This window comes from Anopheles moucheti, chromosome 3 (genome assembly GCF_943734755.1).
Source record: "Anopheles moucheti chromosome 3, idAnoMoucSN_F20_07, whole genome shotgun sequence".
Taxonomy (NCBI): Eukaryota; Metazoa; Arthropoda; class Insecta; order Diptera; family Culicidae; genus Anopheles; species Anopheles moucheti.
The window spans coordinates 91,927,349-91,953,078 of NC_069141.1; the positions used below are offsets into that span (position 1 = coordinate 91,927,349).

Genomic DNA, 25,730 nt, shown 5'->3' on the forward strand with positions numbered 1-25,730 from the left:
ATAGAATTTATTCGATTTATACAACATTGGGTGGGCAATCGTACATATTAATGCATTTATCTTCCGACACGGAAATAACATTTTTACTGTCTGGGCTGTACCGAACGCCCCACACCTGATCGACATGCTCGGTAAACGTATGTAAGCACTGGCGCTCGGCGACATTCCAAATTTTTACTGTCTTATCACTGGAAGACGAAGCAAACTTTTTCCCATCACCTGAAAAAGACACCGATAATACCCACGACGCGTGTCCGGAAAGTGTACCAACTACATCGGAATGTGCCACATCGTACAGCTTCATATGTCCATCGTCGGAGGCCGTCAACAGCATTTGGGAATCCGGAGAGAAACATAAACTGCGCACGGACATCGCATGTCCTTCGAGCGTTTGAGCAACCTTTCCGGCAGCTACATCGAAAATATTGATGATTCCATCGATGGCACCACTCGCAATGTACTTCCCATCGGGACTCTGTAAATGAATTATGGTTAAAATGTTATTGTTGCTTGAGGCTAACAGCTTTCGTACATTTATGGAACGAAATACGTACGCATGCGATGCTAAGTGTAAATTTGCCATTCTGTGGATCTAGCACCTGTTCCGGTTTGCCTGTTTCCACGCTGTAGAGAGAAATTTTTCCCTCATGCGAACCAGATATGATGTACTTATCGCACGGGGAAAAAGCAACGGTCCACAAGTCGACCGGCCCGAGTGATATTTGGTTCATAAGTTGACCTGTTTCCGCCTTCCATATGCACAGACTTGAATCCAGGGAACTGCTAGCGATTACTGTAGAGGAAAAAACAATATTTTTGTACTCATTTACAATTTATCAAATGGCCAGCGTTTTACTCACCTTCGCCACTAGTGCTTACGTCCACCGAAACGACACCGAGTGAGTGACCGCTGAAGGTATTCCGAAGCTTGAATTTGCTGCGGTCTTGGTGTACATCCCAAATCTTAACCGTATCGTCCACGCCGCCGGTAACGATAAAATCTCTATATTCGCCGCCCGTGTCCTTTTTGCTTGCGATTGAATCTCGTGAGTTGTCATCGTTTTCGTCGTCGGCACCTTCTGGGCGTACCTTTATGCGACCCCAAGCGCAGGACCAAATGCTTTCTTCGTGTGCTGCCTCTTCCTTGTGCAGTAGAGAGTACTAAAATGAAACAAGTCGAATTGTACTAACCGATAACAATTGTTTTAAGATAGCGGTAGCTGTTGTACGTACCATCTTGCGGCTTTTTATTGTTGCTTTGTTTTTTATTGATCTGACAGCTGCCCGGTGAAAATGATATGTAATATCGGAGGTATGCGTCAATTCAAGTCTATTTCGAAGCATATTCTTACAAGAAATACATTAATGAACATAATGATCCTTTAAAATATTGTTCTTTAAACAATTGATACTGCAACTGACCAACATAACAATAATTTTATTTAAATTTCACCTATAAACAAACCGTGGACAACAAACAAAATGTCAATGCTCAGTTTTCCTCGCTACAATTGTCAAAGCGGTGTGTGTTTACGCAATCTGCCGATATCAAACGGAAAATTAGATGTTCTGTAATTTGTGGCAAAGATGGGTAAAGTAATGTCCGTTGTCGGACGCCAGGTGCAACGTTTTAATGTTGAAAATCGAGCCCAGAAAGTGATATCGCAAACGAAACCCAAACCGGCACCAAAGTACGAATCGAATCTGAAAGATCTCGAGCGTGTGCTGAGAGGTGAGGACAACATGACCTTCTCTGTAAACTAATTCTAAATGAAAAATGTATGTTTCGTATGTTGCAGAGCATCCGGATGTTGTTGAAGAACAGAGTCGTAAGAATGTGCTATTGGATGAAAATTTGCGCCAAGTCTATGTTACCTCGAAAGATGTAGCGGTATGATGAAATTGAGAGCAAAACGTTTATCTTTGAACACTGTGTAGCATCTGTGTGTTCTGTTGTTCTTTTCCAGATTGACCCGAAAGCTAGTCAATTGCAAGACCCAGATAAGCCTCTTCCAATAAACCGTTCTACCGTAGAAGAGTACGAGTTTGGGCATCTGGAACCACGTACAGTCACTAAAGGTCGTTGCACACTTCGACAAGCTGTGCAATTTATTGCAAACCACCAGACCGATCCGCAGCAGTGGACCTCGGCGAAAATAGCAGAGTACTACAGCATGAAGGAACCTGTAGTCCAAAACATACTCGATCATTTCAAATCGTTCGAGGTGCATTTACCCGACAAAAACCTCGAACGGCGTAGAATACTTACAAGAGCAACGGAAGCCTCAAAACAAATTGAGTAGACAATAGAAGCGACCTTAAAACCAACTTTCTACCGTTGCCCAATGCTTAAACTCCGAAAATGTGACCAGAAAGCAATCGCAACTGCTAACATAGCGTTAAGTTTACCTTCTTAAAAATATAGACATTTATTGAAATTTATCACAGAATACATATTTTGGTATGACGAAAATTATGGCTCAATGCAATGGACAAGTAGATGGAGACACAAGAAAATGTAAAATAAGATAATGTTATAATGATATGGAAATGCGCCAGGGGAAAGGAAGAACCCGTGATAGCTGGTTACTAGAAATGATGTTCATCCTAACTTTGTTGCTAATACAATTCCTCCCATTCCTATCTTCCTTACGAATCCTTTCCCCCTCATCCCACCCTCAAATACAGTGATATGCTTCCTCTGAAATGCATTTTTAGTAGATCTGTTTCTATGTTTTCATACTGTACACTCCTCTCCATCTTAATCTCATGCTGATAGATTTGTATGTATGTAACGCTGTTAAAAGGAACCTATGTATGAAAACTTACACAACTAGATTCTCATCCACGTTCGACGACCCTTTTCACCTATGCCCTATATTATTGTATTATGTTATTTAATGTTCTCCTGGAAGGAAAAAAATCTCTGTTTCACATGACTCCTCCAATGGATGACGGAAGTCAGACTTAGATACCGATCGGACTAAGTTAAAACTAATCCCTCAGCACATGTTCGATCTTTAATAATATTTGATCGTTTTAATACCTAAATTCTTACAATTTCTTCGTACCCTTCTTTGCGCAGTCCCTTTTTCTTTTTGGTGTGTCTGAAAGTGTATTTTTGTGTTCAAAACGCTTTCTTATTTCGTGTGAGGTTTTTGTTTTGTGCTTTACGTAGCGAAATCGCTCGTAATCCTCAAATGTAAGTCTTAACTTCTAGTTCGCTTGAAAAAGAATACGGAATGTTTGGCATGATTGTATCATACCTGCCTTCTGTCTTAACAACCACCGTATCAACGTACCCTCTTGCATCGATTATCCTGCTCTCCTCTTTAGTTATCTTACGATATTTTCTGCTTGATCGATGATGATCATCATCTGCTTAATGATGATTTGGATGCTATGTTGCTTACTAACTTTGACTTAAGACTTATTTCTTCGTACACTACCGGCGCATGGAACGCTCTGCTCGGTAAGGAACGTAGGTTGGAGGAAGTTCGCACTCGAAGGGCGGTATCAAACAAGCACATCTATTTAAACTCACACCCCTCCACATGGTAAAGTTCTCTTTGGCGTTCTCAAAGCCTGCCCGTCTGTGGCTCAAAGCCTACTGCATAATCGTCGTTGTCGGTCGTTGTTTTGGATGATTAGTTGGTTGGTTGGTTGGTTGGTTAGGGTTGTTAGTAACGAAAAGGAATATTTTGGAATAGAGAAAGAAGAGAATAGAGAGTAAGAGAGAAACAGAGAGATTTCGGTTACGCTTCATGATTACGAGACTAAGTATGTCGTTAAAGGGTCGGATTGCTTATCGGAGCGCCTTATCAGGGATAACGGGTATGGAAGATAGGAGTCTGTTAATTTTCAGGATAGAAACAGAGATCTACTCTAAGCAGAAAATACCAACAAGCACATTGATCAGCAGCTACACTCTAGATTTACATGCTTGCACCGAAATACGATCTCAACGGTGGTGCTCTACTGACGGAGTGACTAGCGGGTGCGAACGGGGATATGCGGGGCAGAGGAAAGATAGGACAGAGAAGAAAAAGAAGATAAGACTCTGGTTGGATTCGGTTGCTTTCGTTTTAGATCAAAGGCGGATCATCGGAATCATTACCTAGCACCACGTCTTCGTATGCCGGTCGCCGTCGGTGGCGATTTCTGTGCGCGATAAACCGTTGTCGCAGTCGAGACCAAAGATCCGTACGTTTAGCTAGCACAGCGCTGCCAACGAGTATCACTACAAAGGCGAGCGGAATCAGCACGCCACCCAGAATGTGATGCGCTTCGACCGGTTCCCGCAAAGGAAGCTGTCCCGTATTTCCACCTTCTCCTTTCGTCATACCGTCTTCTCCCGGTGATTTGCTGCTATCACTGCTGAGTCCCCCATGCAAGGAAGTTGCCTTTGCGCCAGTATCATCCGGCAGACAGTACGTGGTGTAGGCAACATTGGTGCTCGGAACTGGCAAAGGTGACAGGCTGTTGGTAGCATTTTTCCCGAGATAAGCGGGGTTCAGCTTATAGCCGAAAAGACAAACACACTGACCCCTATCACATGATGCATTCGGGGGGCACTGATCGAGCACATCCTCCCGACAGGCAACTGCTAGAAGCGAAGGATACATAAGGTTTAAGATTACAACCGTTAATATGTCACGAGGTGCTTAAGAGCGACACTTACTGTTGGTGCTACTGTTTCTCGCACTACTGCTATTGGTGCCATTGTTCGATGCGTTCCGGGCACTGACTTGGGCGCTATCTCGCGGATTGCCACCTATGGACAACCGGAGCTGAATCGCGAATACGTACAGCACCACGAAGTATAGTCGGCGATCCGGATACATGACTTTCTTTCTTGTACCTTTCACCACCGCCTCTTCCACCAGTGCAGCAATCCCTTTGCGGCAAGACGCAGTACGTTTTGTTTATGCACGGTTCAATTTCCCTGAAAGCAAACACTCCCTTTATCCTGCCACACATACACTCGATACGATAAGGAATTTGGAAACAAAGTTTCTGTTTTAGTGATTGATAACACCGAGCACAATTCAGTTTTAGGATATTCTCGTTATCATTATCGTCAGTAGCGAAAGAAGAAAGAAGGCCGCCGTCGTTTTTCTTTTTGACTGAAAGCGCGATTCCCAATCAACGAAACTCATTCTCAGCAACCTAACAGCAATTGCAATTGGAAGCTTTTGTGACACGAACTCTGTTTCTCAGTAAACATGAATTTAATTAAAAAATATGAATTTCTAATAAAAGTCTCCTAGCATAGCGTGAACTATTTTTTCTTTCATTGTTAATTAAATGTCTGCAAAAGAAAGTAAACGCCGAAACAGTCCGAATACCATTTGGTAAATATTCAAATTATTGTACAATGCGTTAGTTGGGTTTCACGATATTTCCCAGCGGAATGTTAAAAAAATTAAGCATTCTAAAATCATTTTGTTATCAGCAAGCATTCTACAAAATGTTACAAAACCTACAAATTGTGCAAAAACACCGAGATAATAACAAACAGTGAAGAATAATGCTCGGAACAGACAACAGCCTCTCGCCAACGATAAAGAACCCGACTCTACGCTACCAACGGCACACGCACACACCCATACAGCGCAAGGGAATGCTGCGTACACACGGAGCAGGCAGCGACGGAAACTCGAAAACTAGCGCATAGCCCGTGTGTTGTTCGTGTGTCGCGAGAGGTTTGCAAAAGCTGTGAAGAAAGAAAAAGGTTGATTTGATTGGCAAAATGTTGTCAATCGGCTGGTTCCGGAACGGTTAACCAAGTGAAAACCGTGAAATGTAAGTTTCGGTCGTCACTAGATCGTGTATAACCGTGCTAACAGCGCTTGGAAAGGAAACGCCGTTGAATGGAAGGGTCGCACCCGTGTCGGTAGAAATTGAGATGGCGGAAGAAGTGACGACGGTCAACGCCAACAAGTTCTTTCATTCATCTATAGGAAGAAGAGCGTGTGTGTGTATGTATGTATATAAAGTGGTGAAATTTTGGACTTTTTTTTCAACACAATTACTTTTTGTGCACTGCAAATAGAAATGCTTTTCAGACAAGAAGATTTTCTGGAAGTAGCGCTCCGTCGCCAGTTCCGGTTACATATGCAGCTGTGAAGTGAATGTGGCTCCGTTCCGTATCTGAGCATACCATCCCGTTCGCTATAGTGTAATTTCGTGAAACAATCCATGAAAGAATCTTTTTCCTATCGCTATACAACAGTCAGTTGCTGGCAGCTTCGTTGTTTAGTGAAAAGGCTCTCCCCCGTGTGAGAAGATTTTTAGTTGCGCGATTTTTTCCAATGCGGGCTCGCGTGTGTGAGTGTGTGTGTGTGTGTGTGGTTTGTGTATGGGTATAAGTATTGGTCGTACGAATGTATTGTTGGCCCGGTGTTTCCGAGCTATTTGCTGCCAGCCGCGTTTCCAAATTTTGCAACAAACGATTTACTCTATGGTTGTGTATTGTGCTGTTGTCCAAAAGCGTGATACTGATGTGCTGATATGCTGGCACACTCCCGAAATCTTCCGTAGTCGTGTCCAAGAAATGATTGCCTTCCCACTTCTCATGTACACCCCCATATCGAAGGGCGAATGTGAGTGGTGTAGATGATGACGACTAAACAATCCAAAGTACTCATCAAAGTAGCTGCACAATGGAGACAGAAGAAATGGAGTGAAATTTCGTCTAATCAAGATGGTGTGTCCAATTCCCACCAGAAGAAAAAACATCTTGTCCATCCGGGTTACTGTGTCCGAAAAGCTACCTGCAGGTTGCGTCCAAAGAGAGCTGCTTGAAGAAACTCAAGCCTCTGACACCAGTTGGCCTGCCGGAGACCATGGAGTCGCCGTTGTTGCCTAGTTTTCACCATGGTTCGAAAGTAACAAGCGAGCGTCGTAGCGCTGAACCGATTGACCAAATTTTAACTCTCTTTCTAGTTAGTCTAGCTGGTAAATTCGTTTTAATGCTGCGGTCCCAACAACTGTGGAGAGTGCTATTTTCATTTTAGTTCTTTTTAGTCTCCCTATCTGTGGGAAGGGCCGCACGGCCTTGTAAAATACTGAGAAAGGCGAATGTTCATGCGAATTAACCTGGAACTTTACACGGTAAAATGTGACTATTCCAAAGCTACATGAACCATTGGGCGAAACTCAGACTGGAACTTGGAACCAGAATGGAGCATCTCTCTAGAAATAGTGAAAGTTAAACAGAACATCTGTCAATTCGAAGATCAATTTGTTAGAGCTTAGAACACATCAAATTATTCGTCTCAGTGACGACGGTTAATCCGGTGTTTCTTTGGTAGCTAAATGTAACAGCAACACTGCACAAACATAATATTGTGTGCAAATTGACCTCTCGCAGCACTTGCTCCTCATCCGTACTGCTTCCTGTCAGTCAGTTGATTTTTTGCACAGTGCGTGCGTGCGAGAAATGATGTTCGTGAGTAGGCAACCGTATGCAGCCAGCGCGCCCCAACGGGCATTAAATGGAGCACAGTTGCACTAACACATACCAATGCTCCCAGAGGCCACCCCCCAACACCACCCCATGTGCTCGCGTTGCGGTTGCGGATTCAAAGAAAGGGGGTGGGTAGATGTCCCAAGGAAGAAATTTGCCCCACACACGACCGCATTCGATGTTTGTTATGTAGCGCTCTGCCCTTGCAAATGCGTTGACGGTAGATGTTATTTGCTGCTGCTGTGTGAGACTACGTAATAGCCCGGAATATCTTATCTAGGTATTTTGTACAACAGGATGGATGTGAGTGTTCTTCCACTTTCGCTAACATTCATAAGAATGAATGTCCTTTATGAATGTCCTTACCGAAAATTGATAGCGAACAAGAATACTGATTGCCTGAAGTCTCTCGAGAACTACGCCACACGCACACTGTGACAGTGTTTTGAAGCACTACTGGTTTGACAAGGTTGTGTGACTTTAAGCATACTACTGCCATCCTCGAGCCTCCTTCCCTCCAATCGCTGCGATGCGTAATCGAAATGTAAATATTTATTTCGAACGATTAGATCATTTCGGAATATTGACAAAAAAGCACCGAACCACGCACCAGCAGCAATGTCACGATGTGTGTTTGCCACTCTGGCACGATTTGGGTGGACATTGATATGATCGGAGGGGGTTGTTGAGTTATACACAATTTTTACAACGATATGACCGAATCATTCACTAAACGACAAAGGTGAGACGACACCAACGGAGGTGTCGCGTAATTATCAACTTCAATTGCAACCGGCTTCCTCGGGTTAAAAGCAGCTAGCAGCGACCGGTAGATGATGATGCGGATGTTCAACTTTTTACTTTATGCTACATATCGACGATGTATGGATCGCGCGCTCGAGAGCTGATGGCCGAACGACCGAACCATAGGTTAAATGGTGTCTAATGTTCTTTGTTTTTTTGCTCACCTTGATTGCCGTTTAATTGATGATGCAATGTCCATTACAGTGTAGTTTTATTATCGGTTCACTAAGCATTTGAAACACAGGACTGCTAAGAGTGCTAGCTATTATATATCATTTTGTGTAAATCTGTTAGAATGACCTAATATGCAAAATTTTACAACAATGCAGTCCTCAGTCCAGATCGATCACAGCTTGACAGTGTGGAAAATCATGCCTCAGATTGTATAACGGACTAAAAACAGCAGCAAAAGGTGCCCAAATTTGCAGTGGGATCCCTGCCAAAAACTAAACTTCCCCATCTCGAGAGTCTAAACCATTTCACAAGTAGGTTACTGGTGTGTTCCGATTATTGGTTATTGTTGGAGAACTTCTACGGGAAGAATTTGTTGAAACTACAAAGGATGTTGCACTACAAAAGGGTAAATGTTTGGAGGAACTTTAATTGGTCATGAAAGATACCTTTCAATATTCTAACATGGACACATTAACTGCGCTTGTTTTGTTCTAAATGAATTGTAGTTTCCTTATCTAGCTTGAGAACACCGCAAATACACAGTTGAATAGTTGATCAGATATTACACACGTCGTACAGACATCAAGTTGCCAGACAAGTGCATTTTTAATTAGCACGCAAATCGAACATTAAACAGTCCTATGGCAATTATGTACAGCAGGAAAAAGCTCGACAGTTGTGTATAAAATAAGATGAGTTCGTTGGTTTGTGAGGGTATTTTATTAAAGAATTATACGAATTCATTGAACAACTGATACATGAACGTAAAATTAGTTCTTATTGCACGTTTAGTGTACATCGCCAATAACGTATGCATGTATAATCTCTTCACAGTGACCGCATGTTCATCTCAACGTTTGTAAAAGTGAGTAAATTTGTTTCTCGTCACTACTTCCTGGTCGAATGGTGTGCCGTAGTGTTTACAGAGAACGAAGAGCATCATTTCTGGTGTTAGTGTTTCGGGACGAATTGTTCCAAAAATTCCGTTGTTAAAAAATAGCTTTCCCTCGCGCTGGTTTTGTGTCGAAGGAGGGGAAAGAGAAAAGTGAAGCAGCGGGCGAGTGAGGGTTGAATGAGTTGATGACAAACCCCAGATATATGTGTGTGGTGATAATTTGCAACAAAATAAATACCGACGACTGCTGAGTGTGCGAAAAAGAAGAAGAAGATCTTGTTGAAAAAGTGTTTTCCGAGGTGTGTGTTTCATTGTTTGGTGTTGTTTCATCAATAAACAGCCGTTGGACGGCAGGTTGAAGGTATGCAAACCCTTCAATGCATTCATTAGCGAAACGAAGACGACGAAAAAAGTGAAAAAGTGCAAGAAAATTAAGGAGGAAGTGAAGAATTCTTGGAACAAAAAGTTGAAGGCTACTTCGATGCGATCCAATAAAAACAGTTGGAATTCCATTGGGTCGGCGAAGTTAACAGCAAGTGAAACAGAGTGACCAGCAGCACGCCTGCCTGAACGACGAGGCCTCCTACTGTTGTGTGGGAGGTAAAATTAAGTTTGGGAGATCAACCGAACCCGATCAATCAAACAATTCCGTAGAAAATCGGTGCACTTTTAAGCCAAGGGCCATACGTGTGGTGGCCGGCCAAACAAAAGGATCTCGAGCTAAGAGGAAAGGGCACACAGGATGGCGTACCAGAAGCCAATAGACATCGACGGATATGTCACGCAGATGGCAAAAGCAGACATGCGCGTGAAGGCCCAGCTGGCCGAGGATCTGGTGCTCTATCTGAGCGATTCGGAAAATTCCATTGAATGCACCGACCTCGGGCTGCTCATCGATGGGCTCATTCCGTGGATGACCGGAAGTCACCATAAGGTAGGTTATTTTATGACGCTGTCCCTTCCTGTTTCCTCTACAACTCCCCCTGTGTGCGGGACTTTTTTTTTCTACCTCCGCCTTTTCTCTACCACCTCTGCGCGAAGTAAATGGAGGGGAGCGACAGTTCGATCCAAATCGGGTTCGATCCGTGCGTCGGTACGATCGTTTTGTGGAGGTTTCTCTACAGAGACTGTCGTCACACGCTAACACACGGTGTGGTGTGCTGGTTTGACAAAGAAAAATGAGAAACATTTTAATGAACTGCGCACCTTTTACGTGTCGGTCGTGTGTGGTGGAGTTAGTCCAGTGACGATTATGGCAACGGCGATGACGCCAAAAAAAAAGGCGAGACACGGTCTGTGTCCCTGGAGCTCTGGTACCCGCTGTCTCTCTCTCCCTCATGCGCAAGGTGGCGATTACGGAGCTCCGTATCAATTCCTCGTGTGTAGAAAAGAGCAGGCGAGGGAAGCAGTAGCGACCGGTAAGAACCTTGCCTGGCAAATAGTGTGTGCAGGTCATGCGGGGGCCACTTTCCGCTTTTAGCCTACCCACACTAAACCTTACTCCGCTTGCTACTTCACAGAGAGCTTTGGCTCCGCGGCGTCCAGAGGAGACCGTCATGATCACCTTCTCCCCGACATATGGAGTTGGTTCAAAACCACTGAGATTTGTTCCATGTCCCTCAGTACACTACACCTGTATCGAAGAATTTACATTCCTTTAACCTTTGAGAATCGGAATAGGACGGTTAACCTCCCTTGGCCGCACGTACACTAGCAGCGAAGTATTAATAAACCCTCTTCTTCGCAAAGTGGCCAACTGTTTGGAAGGAATAATGCAGCGTAGTATATGAATGAAGTTGAAATAAGAGCTACAGTGCAGATTTTTTGTAGTTACACGTGTATAATGAAGCCTTTGGCATATCGTTTACGTCAGATGAGGTCAATGGCGACGTATCGAATTTTATGACCAAACCATTGGAGGAGAGGGTGGGAGCGATGAACTGCATCTTTATTTACCTCTGGATCGTCCAATGCACGGACGTTGTGCAAACACGTTCTTTTCTTCTGACCGATTGAAACGTACTGTGATGATTTCAACGTAGTAGTTGACGACGATATTACTGTTTTTACCACATTTTATGTTATCGTTTTTTTTTTTTTTGTATGGGCTCTCTGTGCAGCGGAGAAGATGTTATGAAACTGAGTAGCCACAAGGCGTAATTTCAGACTTGGATTGCTGCGATTTGCTCACATAAATATGGCAAGATTCTATGTGTGAAATAAAGCTCTGAATATATTACGCTCAACTTAGCGCTCCAGTAAGAAAAACTCCCGAAAAAAGGAAGAAACGCTAAAATTTAAGTCAATGTGAGTATCGTTGCTCTATAGAGCTTGGAAAAAGTAATACAAAATGTCACTACATATGTCTTGTGGTTGTGCGCTGTGTCACTTCTCGTCTGTCGGTAGATTGGTCGGCCTTCGTCGATGGACAAGTTACTTAATCGAATCAGTTTTCAAGTGACAACAAGTAAAGCGTTCTCCCGTCCTCCACGTGGGTGCGAAGCGGGTAAAGTGGTTCGTTAGATTTTGTGTTCAGCATTTACCAGAGCTATTACGGATCCGCTGATGTTATGGGCTACTAATTTCTTGGAACTTAGATAACAAACCTTAGTTGGAAGGTTAGTTAGGGTATTGAAACATGGAAACCACGTTTATGATTCGTCACTATTTTCGGGCAGACATTCCGGAGGTCCAATTTCGTTTTGTTGTCCGTCCTTGATAAGTTATCTAGAATACAACGGATCCGGCAGTGTCTGCGATAACAGCACAAGGGAAGGTTCAGAGATTGTGCATGGTAAGGTTCGCCAGTGTTACTTTTGTGGTTTGTTTTTGTTTTGGACGGCTTCATCGAGTCATCAACGAGGGAAGCAAATCAAAATTTATCGTTATTGTTGCCGCCTTGACATGTTTCTGATTGATGCGGTCGATTTCGTTGTAGAAGTTGGAGGAGTTCTCTGTTTCTCATTTTTAGATTCTTACTGACAACAAAAGAATCATTTTTGATTCACAGCTTTTCGAGTTTTTGTCCAACAGAGGAGTACCGTCTTCTTCATTGCACAATACCCGGGACGTCTAGATTCTCCACGCCCGCAACCTAAAAAACCTTTTTCGTCACGTGTGAACGATGCCCAACCCTTAGCCACAAGAAACATCGAACATTCAAACATCGAAGATCGTTGGTTGGTAGCGTTGCGCTCACGCCAGCGCCAATTGTCGCGGGTCATCGATCGCACATCCCGAGCGCATCGGCGACGGTGTAACGACGATCCTCACCGACCTGCGCGATTTGATGGTTTATTATATTTTGCACCACCTCACGCATGGTGGAGGATCATGTTTTTGTATAAATCAAACCAAACGAACGATGGGGAGAGGTCGCTGTATGGAAGATTAGAGATTCCGCTTGCTATTACCACTATTCCTATCTACTGAATTCCCGACCCGCGGCAGTGCAATGTGGTGCAATGCGCGCGCACTGTTTTATGACCGTCCAACTGGAATTGGTTCAATTGAACGAAATGGTCGGTTGTGTCTTTAAACTCGAGCCCTCCCTCGACGCACTGAGACTTATTTAAGCGATCTTCTTCATTGTACTCTCGTCGGGTTTCTTTTGGCTTTGATTAAATGAAGATGCGCAATGGAGAAGATACTTTCGCTGAAAGTACGAAATTTCGGTGGTCAAGATGTAACAAATGGCTGTCACTGTTTGGTGCTGCGCACACCTAAATTGTCCGTAATAACCTTTTTGCGCGCTTGCCACTTATCCCACGTTGGCTCTGTAAAGTGAACAATTTTGCGGTGAAAATGAGAGAAAGTTTTAATCACAGACCAAGTCGATTCCGAGTTACTTTCGCACTCCAAAGTAACTTTTTTTTCTTTGTAAATTCAATTGTAAAACGCGTACATTGTGGATTGGTTTAGCTATCCAATCGGAATCTCAATTCATTATCAGCTGTGAGCCCTGACACCTAGACTACCACGATAAAAGTCATGTTTTTGTTATCGAAAACACACTAGCATGAAAGTAGTGCCACAGCAGTGTAAAACTGCTTTATCTTTATTAACATGACAGGCGGATAAATGAGGTTCATGCACAAGATCAACTGTCACAAGAGGGTTAAAAGTGGAGTCGAACTCCCCCTGTTTGATTCCCTCTTTCAAACTCGGTACCAATTAAGGGCATTTAAGCATCATACAAGTAAGGCAAAATGTAGAAATCTGCCGCTGCTACGTTACGCATGAGGGTAAATTTTAATTATCATTGAATCAAGATTGATAACGGAAATTTTTCTGTCCTTTTTCGACAACAGATCGCACAGCGCGCCCTGGAAGCGTTTACGGAGCTGATCGTGCGCCTGGGACAAGACTTTAATGCGTACACTTCGACCATCCTGCCGCATGTGATTGACCGACTCGGCGATAGTCGCGATACAGTGCGAGAGAAGGCACAGCTGCTGTTGCACAAGCTGATGGAGTGCCGAGTTGTTGCCCCACAGTCGCTGCTGGATAAGCTGAGCGTCTGCTTTAAACACAAGAATGCCAAGGTGCGCGAAGAGTTTCTGCAGACGATCGTCAGCACGCTGAACGAGTACGGCACACAGTCCCTGTCGGTGAAGATGTACATCCCACCGATCGTGATCCTGCTCGGGGACCCTGCGCCAACGGTGCGTGATGCCGCCATTCAGACGTTGGTCGAGATATATAAGCATGTCGGCGAAAAGTTGCGCTTCGATCTAAAGAAGCGTGATGTACCATCAACCAAGGCGACCATTCTCGAACAGAAATTTGATGAGACACGGAATGATGGGCTGTTGCTGCCGTCGGCACTACAGGCAGCCAGCGGCGGCGGTGGACACGATGAGCTGGACCGAGCCGCGGTCGTCGAGCGGCCAACGCGGTTGGTGAAGCGTACACCATCGGCCACACCACGGAAGCCACTTTTCGAAACGCAGACGGCCGGCTCGGGTGATCTGCTGCTAGCAGCGGGTGCCGTGTCCCACGAGGTGTTCGAGGCTTCCTTTGAGAACGTACCACAGCTGACGATCTTCTCCCAGCGCGACATGGACGAGCACATGAAATCGATCAACACGCTCATCGGTGACAAGAACGTGGATTGGGAGAAACGGGTGGACGCGTTGAAAAAAATCCGTTCACTGCTGATAATCAATGTTCAGGGTTCGCCGGCATTTACGCAGCAACTGAAGGATCTTTCGATTGCGTTCCTCGATATCCTAAAAGAGCTCCGGTCGCAAGTGATCCGCGAGGCGTGCATCACGCTCGCGTACATGAGCAAAGTGTTGCGAAGCCGGTTGGATCAGTTCGTCATCTACATTCTGCAAGAGTTGATCAACCTTATCCAAAATTCGGCCAAAGTAATCTCGTCAGCGGGCACGATTGCATTAAAATATGTGATCCGATACACGCATGCACCGAAGATCATCCCGATCTTGACGCAGAATCTCATGCTCTCGAAATCGAAAGATATCCGCAGTACACTTTGCGAGATGCTCGGTCTGTTGTTCGATGAGTGGCCAACGAAGGCTTTGGAAAAACACAGCAGTCTGTTGCGCGAAGCCTTACGCAAAGGAATGGTCGATGCGGACAATGACGCCCGGCGATACAGTCGATGGTAAGCGGAAGATATTGAGCACGATTTTGTCTTACCTGTACTAACATTCCCACTTATTTTTTGCAGTGCATTCTGGAGCTTTCGGCGCCATTTTCCGGATTTGGCAGACAACTTGTACGGCTCGTTGGACATTTCGACACAGCGTACACTCGAGCGTGAGCGGGACAATCTCGGAACAAACGGTACCAACTCAATGAGTGTTAGTCTACGTGGCAGCAACAGTAGCTTGAATTCTGTCTCTGGTGGGGTGATAAGTATGTGTTAAATGTTATTTCAATCTCATTATCAACACCTTGATTCCCGCTCTTTCCGTCCACAACCATCGTTCCTACACTGTTTTCGGCCCATCCCACAGACTGCTCGTCTACACCCGCGGTTTCGAAGCACTAAATTTATTGTGAAGTAATCACATGATTCGTACACCTGCAAAGTCTGCGGATTTAGATTTAACTCTTAGTTACAATCGATAGCACAGCTTGTTACCGACTGTGTTGCGTGTGAAATGATTGCTGTCTTTCTGTCGTGGTAAAACATAATCTCCTACCTTTCCTTAACGAACAACCATCATGCTGTCTTCCGATGTACTTCACACGGTGTCGTTCGTTTAATGCAACATTTCATTTCTCTTGTTATTGTTTTCTTTCATCCTTTTCCATGATGCGCAACACATATCATCGCAAATGGCAAATATCACGTGCGATAAACTCATGTAATCAAATCAATCCCCTCATTCAAATACCCCATAAAGAACGAAGGCAATCGTCCGGGTTGCGAAGTCCCGCAACCGCACAACCTCCAGGTAATTCAGCAGGTTCATCATGCTGATCGCATTGTACTTAAAACCTTCCTCCTTTGGAAGTGCGCAAGTTTCTGCTTTGCTAAGCCTGTCAATTTCCTCTGTAGTTTTCGGAAACTTGCTTCTCTTCTGTCTCGCTAGAAAATCTAGTTGATATGTCTCTTCATTATCTGTCATGTTTTCCGCAAATGAATCTTACGTTATTTCTTCAAATTAGTTGTGCTTTTAAGGAGCGTATTAAGTATAGAACTTGCTAAAAAGGTTAATAGTTCAAATATCTATCATTTTAAGCCGACACATCTGTTTGTTGCGTTTTTCAATAACAATAACTTATGATTTATTACTTTACCCAAAATAGGATGTGTTTTTCAGTTATAGCGATTGTCTATTTGTGATCAACAAGTTTTAATTTGCTTGCACAATTAACATAAATATTTTATATCTCCTATCTGAACTGTAGAATCGCACATAACAGTTTTGGCAACAAAACAATATGACCCTATACCAATATTTCGTAATGGCATTTGCCCTTTTCTCTTTCTTTCGGTGTCTTTCTATTTGTGCCTTCTCTGGTTTTGACTGAACTCATCTTACCTTCTTTCCATCTGTTCAACCGCTAACAATTGCAACAAACGAACCAACCGCTCAAAATTTGCCACAAACTCCATCAACTACACAAAATTGGCAATATGTATGACACAACAGTAAGCGCTACGAGCGTCAGTACGGAAAATCTCACCACTGTCCCAGGATCCACCTCGTCATCATCATCGGCCGGTACGACACGCCTGCAGCGGGCTCCGTCACTGCCCAGAACGTTCAATCGCAGTTCTCGGAGTGGTATTCCTGTTGCGACGACTCCCCGGGATGCGAATCCTGCAAATCAACAAGCGCAACAGCAACAGCCGCCATTGGTTGTCCGAGGTTATACCATGTTGAAACGATCGAGTGACGATATTGTTGATGTTTGTGGCCTTCTTTTGTGGTCTTAATTTCCGCAGAATCGAATGTGATTTTTTTGAAAAATTTTACGTTTCTAGTTTCGATTGTGTAAAAAGCATTATGTTTCGTTTGTTTTGTGTCGTTTTGTTAATTGTATAAAAATATGTTCATTCTTTCCGTTCGTCGATCTTTTGTCGTTGTTGCGTTCTGTAAATAATATCCTACATTTTCGCCCCCTTTCAGTTACTAACATCCGCTTTCTTTCCGGTGATTATGTTTTGCATTACTTTTCTATGATCAATGGGTTTGTGAGTGTCTCTTGCGCTGCCGCATGGTCTTTGAAACGTTTTAGAGTGCATACTTGATCATTGCTCATTACTCAACACAGATCATCTTTTTTTCTTTCAATCCTCTGCTCCCCATACCTTGCTGCGATGTGTGCTATGTGTGCTGTTGCCGCGGCTTTCGAAACTAATTTCCGCTACGTACGCAACATCAAAAATCATGAACGACAGCAGGAGCAGCCGGTGGCTTTAGGAGTGTGTCCGCCGTTGACACTGCCGCTGCCCAGCGGGCCCGTGCCAGGGCACAATATTCAACCCTGGCACGGTTGAAAGTGACCTCCGGAACGGCGTCTCTACGTAAGTGCAACCAACGAATGAGCTTTTTGCCAAAGTACCTTAATAATAAGCTAATACTAAGTTTGGTTATCCAAGATAGAGACCGAGTGGCTTTCCAGTTATCGTTGGAGTGTGTGTTGTATTTGCTTTCAAACATGTTCTTACTAACATTGCCTTTTTGTTTCGAATTTATATTGCCAACCCGTTTTCCATGACTTGATCGCTGATCTCTGACTGAACTACAACTGACTGCATGTGAATGCGCGTACCGTGCGGTGTGTGTGTTTTTGACGTGGAAACTAATATCTGAAACTGCTGACTTAAACTGCTGGCTGTCTCTGGCCAATACGGTCTGATGATGCTATGAAATGGTGGTATGGTTGAATTAACTAGAGGGACATTACGCGCAACAAGGTAAGTTGGTCGCTAAAGGGAGTAATTAGTAATATACTTAATTACATCTTCAATTTCTACAACCATCCATTTGAATTATTTGAATTGGCACATCATTAAAACGACATTAGGTTTTGTTTTTCTGCATGTAATTCTGCATGGTGTGAATCGAATTACTAAAATAGCATTCATGATTTTCAAAACTAATCCTCACATCCATTTTAGGTCAAACACTAGTCGTTATGAGACAATTTGTAACACATGTTTTAACTTAATTTATTTATCATGCGCAATGTCGTCTAAGAACCGTGTAAAGTGAACTTTCTGGTTGAATTTATACTGCTCCAATTTGAGTCTAGCACGACTCATCTGTTCTTGTGGACGATCGCATATTGTCGTTCTCGTTGCATGACTTGAGTAAGCAATAACGAGTAACGATGTAGTGTTGGTAGAATTCGTCACTGTAGCAGCTTCTTTATTACTTAACTCTTCGAAGCAACTGTCTTTCGACTAAGGATTCCGTCAAGTTGAGTTGATTGTCTGTCTGTAGCGAGCATTGTCTTAATGGCAATGCTGCTAACCAGATATGTCAAAGGTGCCCAAGATGCTCACCTGCTAATTGCGATAGCTATACAAATACCTTGAGCTGACTTGAACCAGCTATGGTGGCAGCATCACTGTAACCGTTTTCTATATACACATAAATATATAAACATTCATTGCAGAGCACATTGTTTTATCTTTCACATGTTAACGATTTTCACCCGCTCATAACACTTACGTGTGCTATTTGTTTCCGGTTGTTTGTTTATTTCTTCAGCACGTGCTAAAAAGACACCGTCATCAGTATCCGCCACTTCATCCTCCGTAAGCAACGCGACCACGCCACAGCAACCTCCTACACCGGAACGCAAGATCCGATCGAGGGCAGGAGTGTCACAGTCACAGCGTAATTATCACCTCACATAACCTCTGTTTACCTCTTCCGTCCTACTTTCGGTTCTTCAAGTGCGATCCCGCTGGGACGAGCTGGAAAATTTGCACCAAACGTTTCTCACCCAAAATGAGCCTTTGTTTGTCATTTGTTTTTTCTTCCATTCAAAAACCTTTTATAGCTACATCCAGAAGTACGTCTCCTTCGAGCAAGTTGCGTGACATGTATAGTGGCGTCACGTCTCTGTATCGACAAACGGGTACGGTGCCGAAAAAGACTCAGTCTGGCATTCCGCGCTCATTAGCAAACTCTCGAGAAACTAGCCCGACCAGATCGCATACACAGTTCGGTTCATTGCGCCGTCCCGGTTATGGAACCGGTAGCCCTCGACGGCCGCCGCTGAATCCTGGTCGGCCGGTATTGGCGCAGAAAATTCTGCAGCAAAGTCGCGAGGCTGAGAATGCTCTTGCGGATGCATTATCGCCAGGGGACGAGCATGATATGCCTTGCGCAGACTTTGCTAGGTTAGCGCTGCATCGTAAAATTTCGCGCGATGAGTCCGATGAAAGTGAAGCGTCCTCGGTATGTTCCGAGCGCAGTTATGATAGCTACCGACGGGGCAATGATGTAAGTATGCACGCCGCCGGAATAGCTGAATAAAAAACGAGATTTAAAACATGCTTTTGCTTCGACAGTCGTTTTCATGGAATGGTTCGCGCACGCGATTGGACAGTTCACGACAAGTGATCGACGATATCGATACGATCATCCAGTTTTGCGCCTCGTCGCACTGGTCCGAGCGTAAGGACGGATTAATCAATTTGACGCAGTACCTCAGCGAAGGCAAAATGCTGACGCAACAGCAGTTACAGTGCGTGTTGGACCTGTTCCGTAAAATGTTTATGGATCCACACATCAAAGTGTACGCACTGTTTCTGGACACTGTAAATGAGCTGATTCTGTCGCATTCGAATGATCTGCACGATTGGTTATTTATACTGTTGACGCGTCTGTTTAACAAGCTCGGGACAGACCTACTGGGTTCTATGCATGGCAAGATCTGGAAAACGCTTCAAATAATCTACGAGTACTTCCCTTCTGAACTACAGCTCCAATGTGTCTTTCGGTATGTAGCTATCGGGGTTTTTTTTTATTACGGCGGTTTCACGCTCCTAACACTGTGCACAATTACAGAATATTAGTTGACAATGCGCAAACACCGAACGTGAAGACACGCCAGGCGACCTTGAAATTTCTTTCCCAGTTAGCTACAAGCTACTGCACGGCGTCCCAGTTTGTGGTGCATCCGCAGAACCAGCAGGTCGTTAATCACGCGATCCAGAAGATCATTCAGACGTCTCTCGATCAGAAAAGTATCGAACTAAAGTCGCAGGCGCGCATGTGCATCGTGGCGCTATACAACTGCAATCCATCACAGGTTAGAACGAATATACAGATACAGCAGAATGTACAATTATGTGATGGAAACTGATTGGCATGATGATTGCTTTTTCTATTCTACATTCTCAGATGACAATGGCTCTAGCCAATCTGCCGAAACAGTATCAAGACACGGCGAAAATCTATATCCAACAGAATATGAGAAGAAGCACTTCAGGTACGGAAAACAACGTGCATGATGCGAATCAATAATGAATTTAGATTTGCATCTGCAGATAAGCAGTTGCTAATATCCTTTGCTTTACCCAATTTTAGTCAGTTAAACCTGAAAATTACTACATTAACACATTTATATTGCTAGCAAATGTAGTGCAAAATGATGTTACACCAAGAAATTGAATTGATAAACCTATTTGTTTTGTATCATCCTGGCTTTCCCTCTGCGCCATCTTTTGCTTTTATAGGAAATGATAGTCCATCATCTCCACTGTCGTCTTCGAGCCCCAAACCATTGCTTAGTCCTCAGCAGGGGCCGTATAGTTTACAGAACATCGCTAGTAAGTTACATGTAGTACCCACATAGTGAATAGTGTTGTTTTTTATCTGTGTGCTATGTCTATTTCCCGACTGTGTATTCTGTTCCGGGAATGGACCTATCCGTAACTCGGCTAATCCCTTCTATCACCCCCACAGGTCCGCGATCACGACAAGCATCGGTGGAGGCAGCGGCGGAATCAATGAACACGGAAGAAGTGTACAAGAATCTGCGCAAAACCACGGCAGAAATACAAAACTACAGCTTTGAGAGCAAACTTGACCGTGATACAAACAGCAAGGATTCCGGTATCAGCCAGATGGGTGAAACGCACATGATGCAATCGATGACCGTGCTGGACGGTGTTGGCCATGGTGTGTATGGAATGGCATCGAATGGAATGAATGGCCATATAGGCGGAGGCATGGGAGGGTAAGATTCAACTGATTGAAGCTTTTGCAAGCAATACGATTTAACGGTTCGTTTTTCATCTGCTCACAACAGTCTTGAAAAGGATGATTCATGTAATGGGTCGAAGACACAGTCAGCAACAACCACTGAGTCAAACACACCGGAAAATACCGTACGGCTCGATAGCATGGATCTGGCCCACAAAACGATAGCACAACAGCAACAGATGCTTCAGCAGCAGCGTCACCAAAGTTACAGCTGTGCCGAGAATGGCGAGCTAGTACTGGACAGTAAGTAACCCGCCGGAAAAAAATGAATTTCAAGAACGATCAAACATATTTTTCTACACACATACATTTCTGTTTTGTAGAAGGTGTTAAAGAAAACGATGTGATTAAAGCTGCGATTGTACTAACACTCCAATCGGCACCGGAAACCACAAAACAGGTGCTAGAAAATTTGCAAATTTGCATCAAACATGGATCGTGTGAACTGCCCATAAAAAATTTCAAGTAAGTTTGATTGTATCGTAAAGTGGTGTTTCAAAAATTGCTAATCGTCGTTTTACATTTTCTTTCCGTTTCCTACAGAGCAATCATGAAAATGTTACTGCATTTAATGGAATCGCAGAATAACGATGTGCTGATAGCATCACTGCACACTCTTGGGCGCATCGTACGAAGCACGGAGATGAAGGCATGCTGGAGTAACTTTCTCGAGCTGATTCTATTAAAGATAATAGACTGTTATAAAATTAGCAAAGAGGTAAATAGAAGGCGTCACGCTTGTTGATGATGTTAAATTTTGTCACGTTTCGTTTGTACCCACAGGTGTCACGAGAAATTGACATAATCGTGGTGAAGATTGCCGGCGTGCTACCGCTGGACATTTCCGTAAACATACTTAACCCAGTCATTGCGACTGGTGAATTTCCAGCGAATCTGTGCGCGCTGAAAATACTGACCGAGCTGACACAGAAGCAGGGCAAGGATCTGACCGATAATCACCTAGATTGTATAATGCCAAATGTAGCTAGGGTAAGTGTGGTATTTTCCGGTGCCGTGCAAAATTGTGGTGATCGAGCTTACTTTACCGTAATGTTGCATTTTTCTAACAGCTCGCTGATGATAGTCAATCGATGGTACGGAAAGCGGCAGTGTTCTGTATCGTGAAGCTCTATATTGTGATGGGCGAAGAGAAAGTGAAACCAAAATTCTCCCTACTGAACGCGAGTAAGATAAGGTAGATCGGTTTCTCATTTGTTGTTAATGTACGGCTCGAATGATTCATCGGATATGTGTTTTCTCGTTTATTTTCAGATTATTAAATGTGTATATTGCAAAATCAATGGGCAACGGTGGCAGTAGTAGCAATAAGGGTGGATTGTCGACGACAGCAATGTCATGATCCAAAAATGCCAAGTGATTATTATTCAAAGGACGCAAATTTGCTAAATTGCTCTGCAAATTTCGTAGAAGCATCTCCGTTATTCAAGAGTAAAACTATTTATAATCCTACCTACCTACCACAGCACACCGCAATTCTTTCCAATGCGCTTTAACCCCAACTCTGACCTTTTTTCTCTCTTCCTTCCCCTAATCGGAACTAACAATCAAAAAACGATCGGTTAGGATCGGTATGATGTTTCGGGAATGTTACACAGAACAAATGAGGTGATGGTGGAGGGCAAGAGAATTGAGGAAAAGAGACACGATAAGTTTTGTATGTGTGCGTGTGTGTGCGTACGTGTCAGAGTGTATGTGCGTTGTGTACTGTGACGATGTCATCCTTGTCTTTATCCGGTTGTGCTATAGGTATAGCTTACATTATGCAAAACTGTGAGTCTAACACCCCGCAGTATTCCTTCCTATGCGAATGGCTTTCTATTTTTTGTTTTGTTTTACACGATGAGCATGGTAACAGAGGTCCTTTGTTTTCGAAACTTCTTTTAATGAAGCTAGTTTAACCACCTAATCGAACCACTAGCGAACGATCATGAATAGACTAAGGAGGCAAGATAATATACAGCATTCTTATATACATACTAATAAAGATTTGATTGTAAAGAACCATTTTGCTCTGTTCGCACAAGCTACTGTTGCTCGCAGTTTTAGCTAAATTGACTGGTGAGAGGTGTAAGAAACGGCCAAAAGGAAAATGGGACCGCAGATTCAGTAATTCTGTCGGATGTCTTCGCATAATAAACGATAACGAATACGAAATGCATGCATGGAACAGATCGATCGAGCAGGAAACAATTGCCTTTAATTTTAATGGTTTATTGCTGCAAATAGAATGTGTGCTTGTTTGTTTAGGCCACTCGAACACTAAGTTGCAGAAAAAGTGCGCTCGTAATATAATAACAAACATATATATGCTGCCGTTTAATTGTGTATCTCAGGATGATCATATGAGATATCATTTTATGAAAATCATAAGTGACTCAAATAATGGACAATGTTTTTTCTTTGTTTGACTTTGAAAAGGGCACGTGGATGCAATACATACATGCTTAAAAATTCATTTGATTTAAAATGAGCACATCGATGTGCTTCTTCTAATAATCAGTAAAAACAAAGATTGATCAAAAACATAAACGAGGACGAAATGCTTTACTACAGGCTCGGCACGGAGATAAAATCTCGACTAGTATCGTGCGGTACTAATACGATCCTGCTATAGATAATCGGATTATCGCATAACCGACAAAGCCACCAAGCAAACATCAAGTCAAACCAGAAGTGGTTCTGTTACACGAAAAAAAGAAGCAACAGCGAAGAGAAACGGATCAATTAAAACATCCCGCTCATTTCACAATTTGATATCATTCCAGATGTTTGGAGGATGATGATGCATGTGTTTTTGAAGAAAAGTAAACAATAATTGAATATAGTAAAGCTTTCGTACTCTTGCACTGTTTTCTGTTGAGACGGGCTGTCGGGATGCGTTCGGTTTTGAAAGTGAATTGAGGGAAAAAGGCACAACACATCGCGCCATAGCAGCAAACTTGAAATCGTCGCATAGAAACGACCGAGAACAAAGCAAGCTTAAGTAAGCAAAGTAAACATAATTACTTTATATTTTCTAATAAGCGAATGTGGAAAGAAGAAACATTAAAACAGAGAGAGAAAGACTACCTCTACTCGGGATGTCTAGTCGCGTAATCGTTAAGAGACAAACAGCATACTATAGGTTCGCTTTTTGTTCACACGGTAATATTCGGTGGTAAAAGTTCAATGTAAAAAATGTAAGAAATAAAAACACAAACACACACACTTAAACTAAAAAACACTCACAAAGCGAAGCCAAGAAGGAGCGGTGTTGAAACATACGCAAAAATAGTGTAAAAATCGCTGCAAAGTACATGCTACACGAACATGATAAATGGAGAGCGAAGCGGACGCTGATAAGCAAAGAAAAGATAGCAAAAGTAATCGGAAAATGCTAAAGGAAGGAAAGCCCGGACAAAGTTTAACCAATAACGATTAAACCCTTTACTAATAAAGAGAAGAAAACACGAAACGTTAATAGAAGAAATCTGCATGGTTGAGGAATGTGGTTGTTTATTTTTTTTTATTTTATGTGTTTGTCATTGTGTTGACGTCTTTTTTCGTATTTTGTTTGTTCCTTTATGTGCATTCAGTATTTTATTTCTTACATGTAACTCGAAGTGCGTATTACAAAGGAAAAATATGCGCATTATTTGAGAATGATTTGTTTCATAATTGGTATTAACAAAACCGCTATATTTAAGTTGATTTTCGTTTTAGTTACCGAATCATATGTAACTGCTTCATCGTGTGCTTCCGTGTGATCGTCATCGTCATCGTCATCGATGGTCATCGTGTGAGTCAATTCCTTGTTTATTTTTTTTCTTTGGTTATTTATCAGTATTCTTGCTTTCTGGTTATGGTGATTTTTTAATAATTAAAAGTTTTGATTGATTTGAAGTGTTTAATTTTACACAGTTCCAATAGTTTTCGTTTTATTATTTTAAGGTTATTGTTACGTTGGAGTCGTGTATAATGTTAAATCCTTTGAAGAAAAGGTTAAACACAAAAAAACAGAAAATACGCTTAATTAAATGCTTCTCGCGTCGAATCAGATTTAATTCACAGTACGATGAGCTTTCCAGATGTTAATTTAAATTTTGCAGTTTTGTGTTTAAAAAAGCTAAATGTTTAGAAGAAAGGCAAAGAAGGAAGGAATATTTAGTATTCAAACATGTATGACCAAATTAAATCAAGTTTCATGCTAAACATGTTTTTGCGCCAATTTACTCCATTCGTCTGCAGCAAGTCCATTCCTACTTCTCTTATTCCCTTGCTACAATAAGCTTTTACTGTTTCCTCGAGTTTTGCCACTTTTCTACAACTGATTGTTACGCATTAGTTTAGACAGTTTAACGTTTGTACGAACTAAGCGCGACGGTTGTTTAAATACGGAAGTAGGAGTTCCAAATTGACGTTACTGAATCCGTGTGTCCGTTATGGAAGGGAATCAAACGAAAAATCATTAGCCCTTAAAAACTTTATTATTTGCCAAAACAAATTGCAAGCGCATGGAACGAGTAGATCGAAGCAATTTTACCATAGGTTGCACTAGATGTGTCATGAAACAGCTCAGCACAGCTGCTTGAGCAGCACCAATCAGCAGTGTTAATGAACAATGCCAACCGAGATCGGATGGTGGTGGTTGGGCAAGAAACTAAAGAATATGTGAACG

The 25,730-nt window shown here is 42.9% G+C and overlaps 4 protein-coding genes across 6 annotated transcripts; 2 read left to right on the forward strand and 2 right to left on the reverse strand.

The window, feature by feature from the left end:
• On the reverse strand, nt 1-1,246 carry LOC128304011 (SKI8 subunit of superkiller complex protein). Its single transcript, XM_053041123.1, has 4 exons — nt 1,234-1,246; nt 861-1,161; nt 555-793; nt 1-475 (listed from the first exon to the last, which is right to left on the reverse strand). The coding sequence occupies exons 1-4, from the start codon at nt 1,234-1,236 to the stop codon at nt 17-19; spliced, it is 1,002 nt and encodes a 333-aa protein (XP_052897083.1). The 5' UTR covers nt 1,237-1,246; the 3' UTR covers nt 1-16.
• Nucleotides 1,247-1,530: 284 nt separating this feature from the next.
• On the forward strand, nt 1,531-2,742 carry LOC128301298 (protein NDUFAF4 homolog). The gene is made up of 3 exons (XM_053037699.1): nt 1,531-1,732; nt 1,800-1,891; nt 1,968-2,742. The coding sequence occupies exons 1-3, from the start codon at nt 1,588-1,590 to the stop codon at nt 2,301-2,303; spliced, it is 573 nt and encodes a 190-aa protein (XP_052893659.1). The 5' UTR covers nt 1,531-1,587; the 3' UTR covers nt 2,304-2,742.
• Nucleotides 2,743-2,745: 3 nt separating this feature from the next.
• LOC128301297 (uncharacterized) lies at nt 2,746-5,113 on the reverse strand. 3 transcript variants are annotated; one of them, XM_053037696.1, is made up of 3 exons: nt 4,682-5,113; nt 4,118-4,606; nt 2,746-3,610 (listed from the first exon to the last, which is right to left on the reverse strand). In XM_053037696.1, the coding sequence occupies exons 1-3, from the start codon at nt 4,842-4,844 to the stop codon at nt 3,579-3,581; spliced, it is 684 nt and encodes a 227-aa protein (XP_052893656.1). In that variant the 5' UTR covers nt 4,845-5,113; the 3' UTR covers nt 2,746-3,578. The 3 variants fall into 3 exon arrangements, with proteins under 3 accessions (XP_052893656.1, XP_052893658.1, XP_052893657.1); XM_053037698.1 differs by having other exon boundaries at nt 2,746-3,990; XM_053037697.1 differs by having other exon boundaries at nt 2,746-4,603.
• Nucleotides 5,114-5,677: 564 nt separating this feature from the next.
• On the forward strand, nt 5,678-25,672 carry LOC128305714 (CLIP-associating protein). Its single transcript, XM_053043299.1, has 19 exons — nt 5,678-5,805; nt 9,284-10,278; nt 13,655-14,973; nt 15,040-15,155; nt 17,227-17,352; nt 17,725-17,745; nt 18,545-18,673; nt 18,840-19,285; nt 19,354-19,784; nt 19,853-20,096; nt 20,189-20,276; nt 20,524-20,624; nt 20,737-21,026; nt 21,099-21,295; nt 21,376-21,517; nt 21,596-21,770; nt 21,836-22,042; nt 22,123-22,247; nt 22,325-25,672. Exons 2-19 carry the CDS (start codon nt 10,087-10,089, stop codon nt 22,410-22,412), a joined length of 4,437 nt encoding a protein of 1,478 aa, XP_052899259.1. The 5' UTR covers nt 5,678-5,805; nt 9,284-10,086; the 3' UTR covers nt 22,413-25,672.
• The last annotated feature ends 58 nt before the right edge of the window (nt 25,673-25,730 follow it).

Bases quoted from the DNA above. Each gene is read 5' to 3' on its own strand.
- LOC128305714 (XM_053043299.1), top strand. From the start codon at position 10,087: ATGGCGTACCAGAAGCCAATAGACATCGACGGATATGTCACGCAGATG. The intron at 17,353-17,724 runs GTAAGTGCAACC...TGAATTAACTAG, and splicing joins CTCCGGAACGGCGTCTCTAC to AGGGACATTACGCGCAACAA. The intron at 21,027-21,098 runs GTAAGATTCAAC...TGCTCACAACAG, and splicing joins ATAGGCGGAGGCATGGGAGG to TCTTGAAAAGGATGATTCAT.
- LOC128301297 (XM_053037696.1), bottom strand. From the start codon at position 4,844: ATGTATCCGGATCGCCGACTATACTTCGTGGTGCTGTACGTATTCGCG. The intron at 4,607-4,681 runs GTAAGTGTCGCT...CTTCGCTTCTAG, and splicing joins GAGAAACAGTAGCACCAACA to CAGTTGCCTGTCGGGAGGAT. The intron at 3,611-4,117 runs GTAATGATTCCG...ACGATTATGCAG, and splicing joins ATACGAAGACGTGGTGCTAG to TAGGCTTTGAGCCACAGACG.
- LOC128301298 (XM_053037699.1), top strand. From the start codon at position 1,588: ATGGGTAAAGTAATGTCCGTTGTCGGACGCCAGGTGCAACGTTTTAAT. The intron at 1,733-1,799 runs GTGAGGACAACA...CGTATGTTGCAG, and splicing joins TCTCGAGCGTGTGCTGAGAG to AGCATCCGGATGTTGTTGAA. The intron at 1,892-1,967 runs GTATGATGAAAT...GTTCTTTTCCAG, and splicing joins TTACCTCGAAAGATGTAGCG to ATTGACCCGAAAGCTAGTCA.
- LOC128304011 (XM_053041123.1), bottom strand. The intron at 794-860 runs GTGAGTAAAACG...TTTCCTCTACAG, and splicing joins CGTAAGCACTAGTGGCGAAG to TAATCGCTAGCAGTTCCCTG. The intron at 476-554 runs GTACGTATTTCG...ATTCATTTACAG, and splicing joins TTACACTTAGCATCGCATGC to AGTCCCGATGGGAAGTACAT.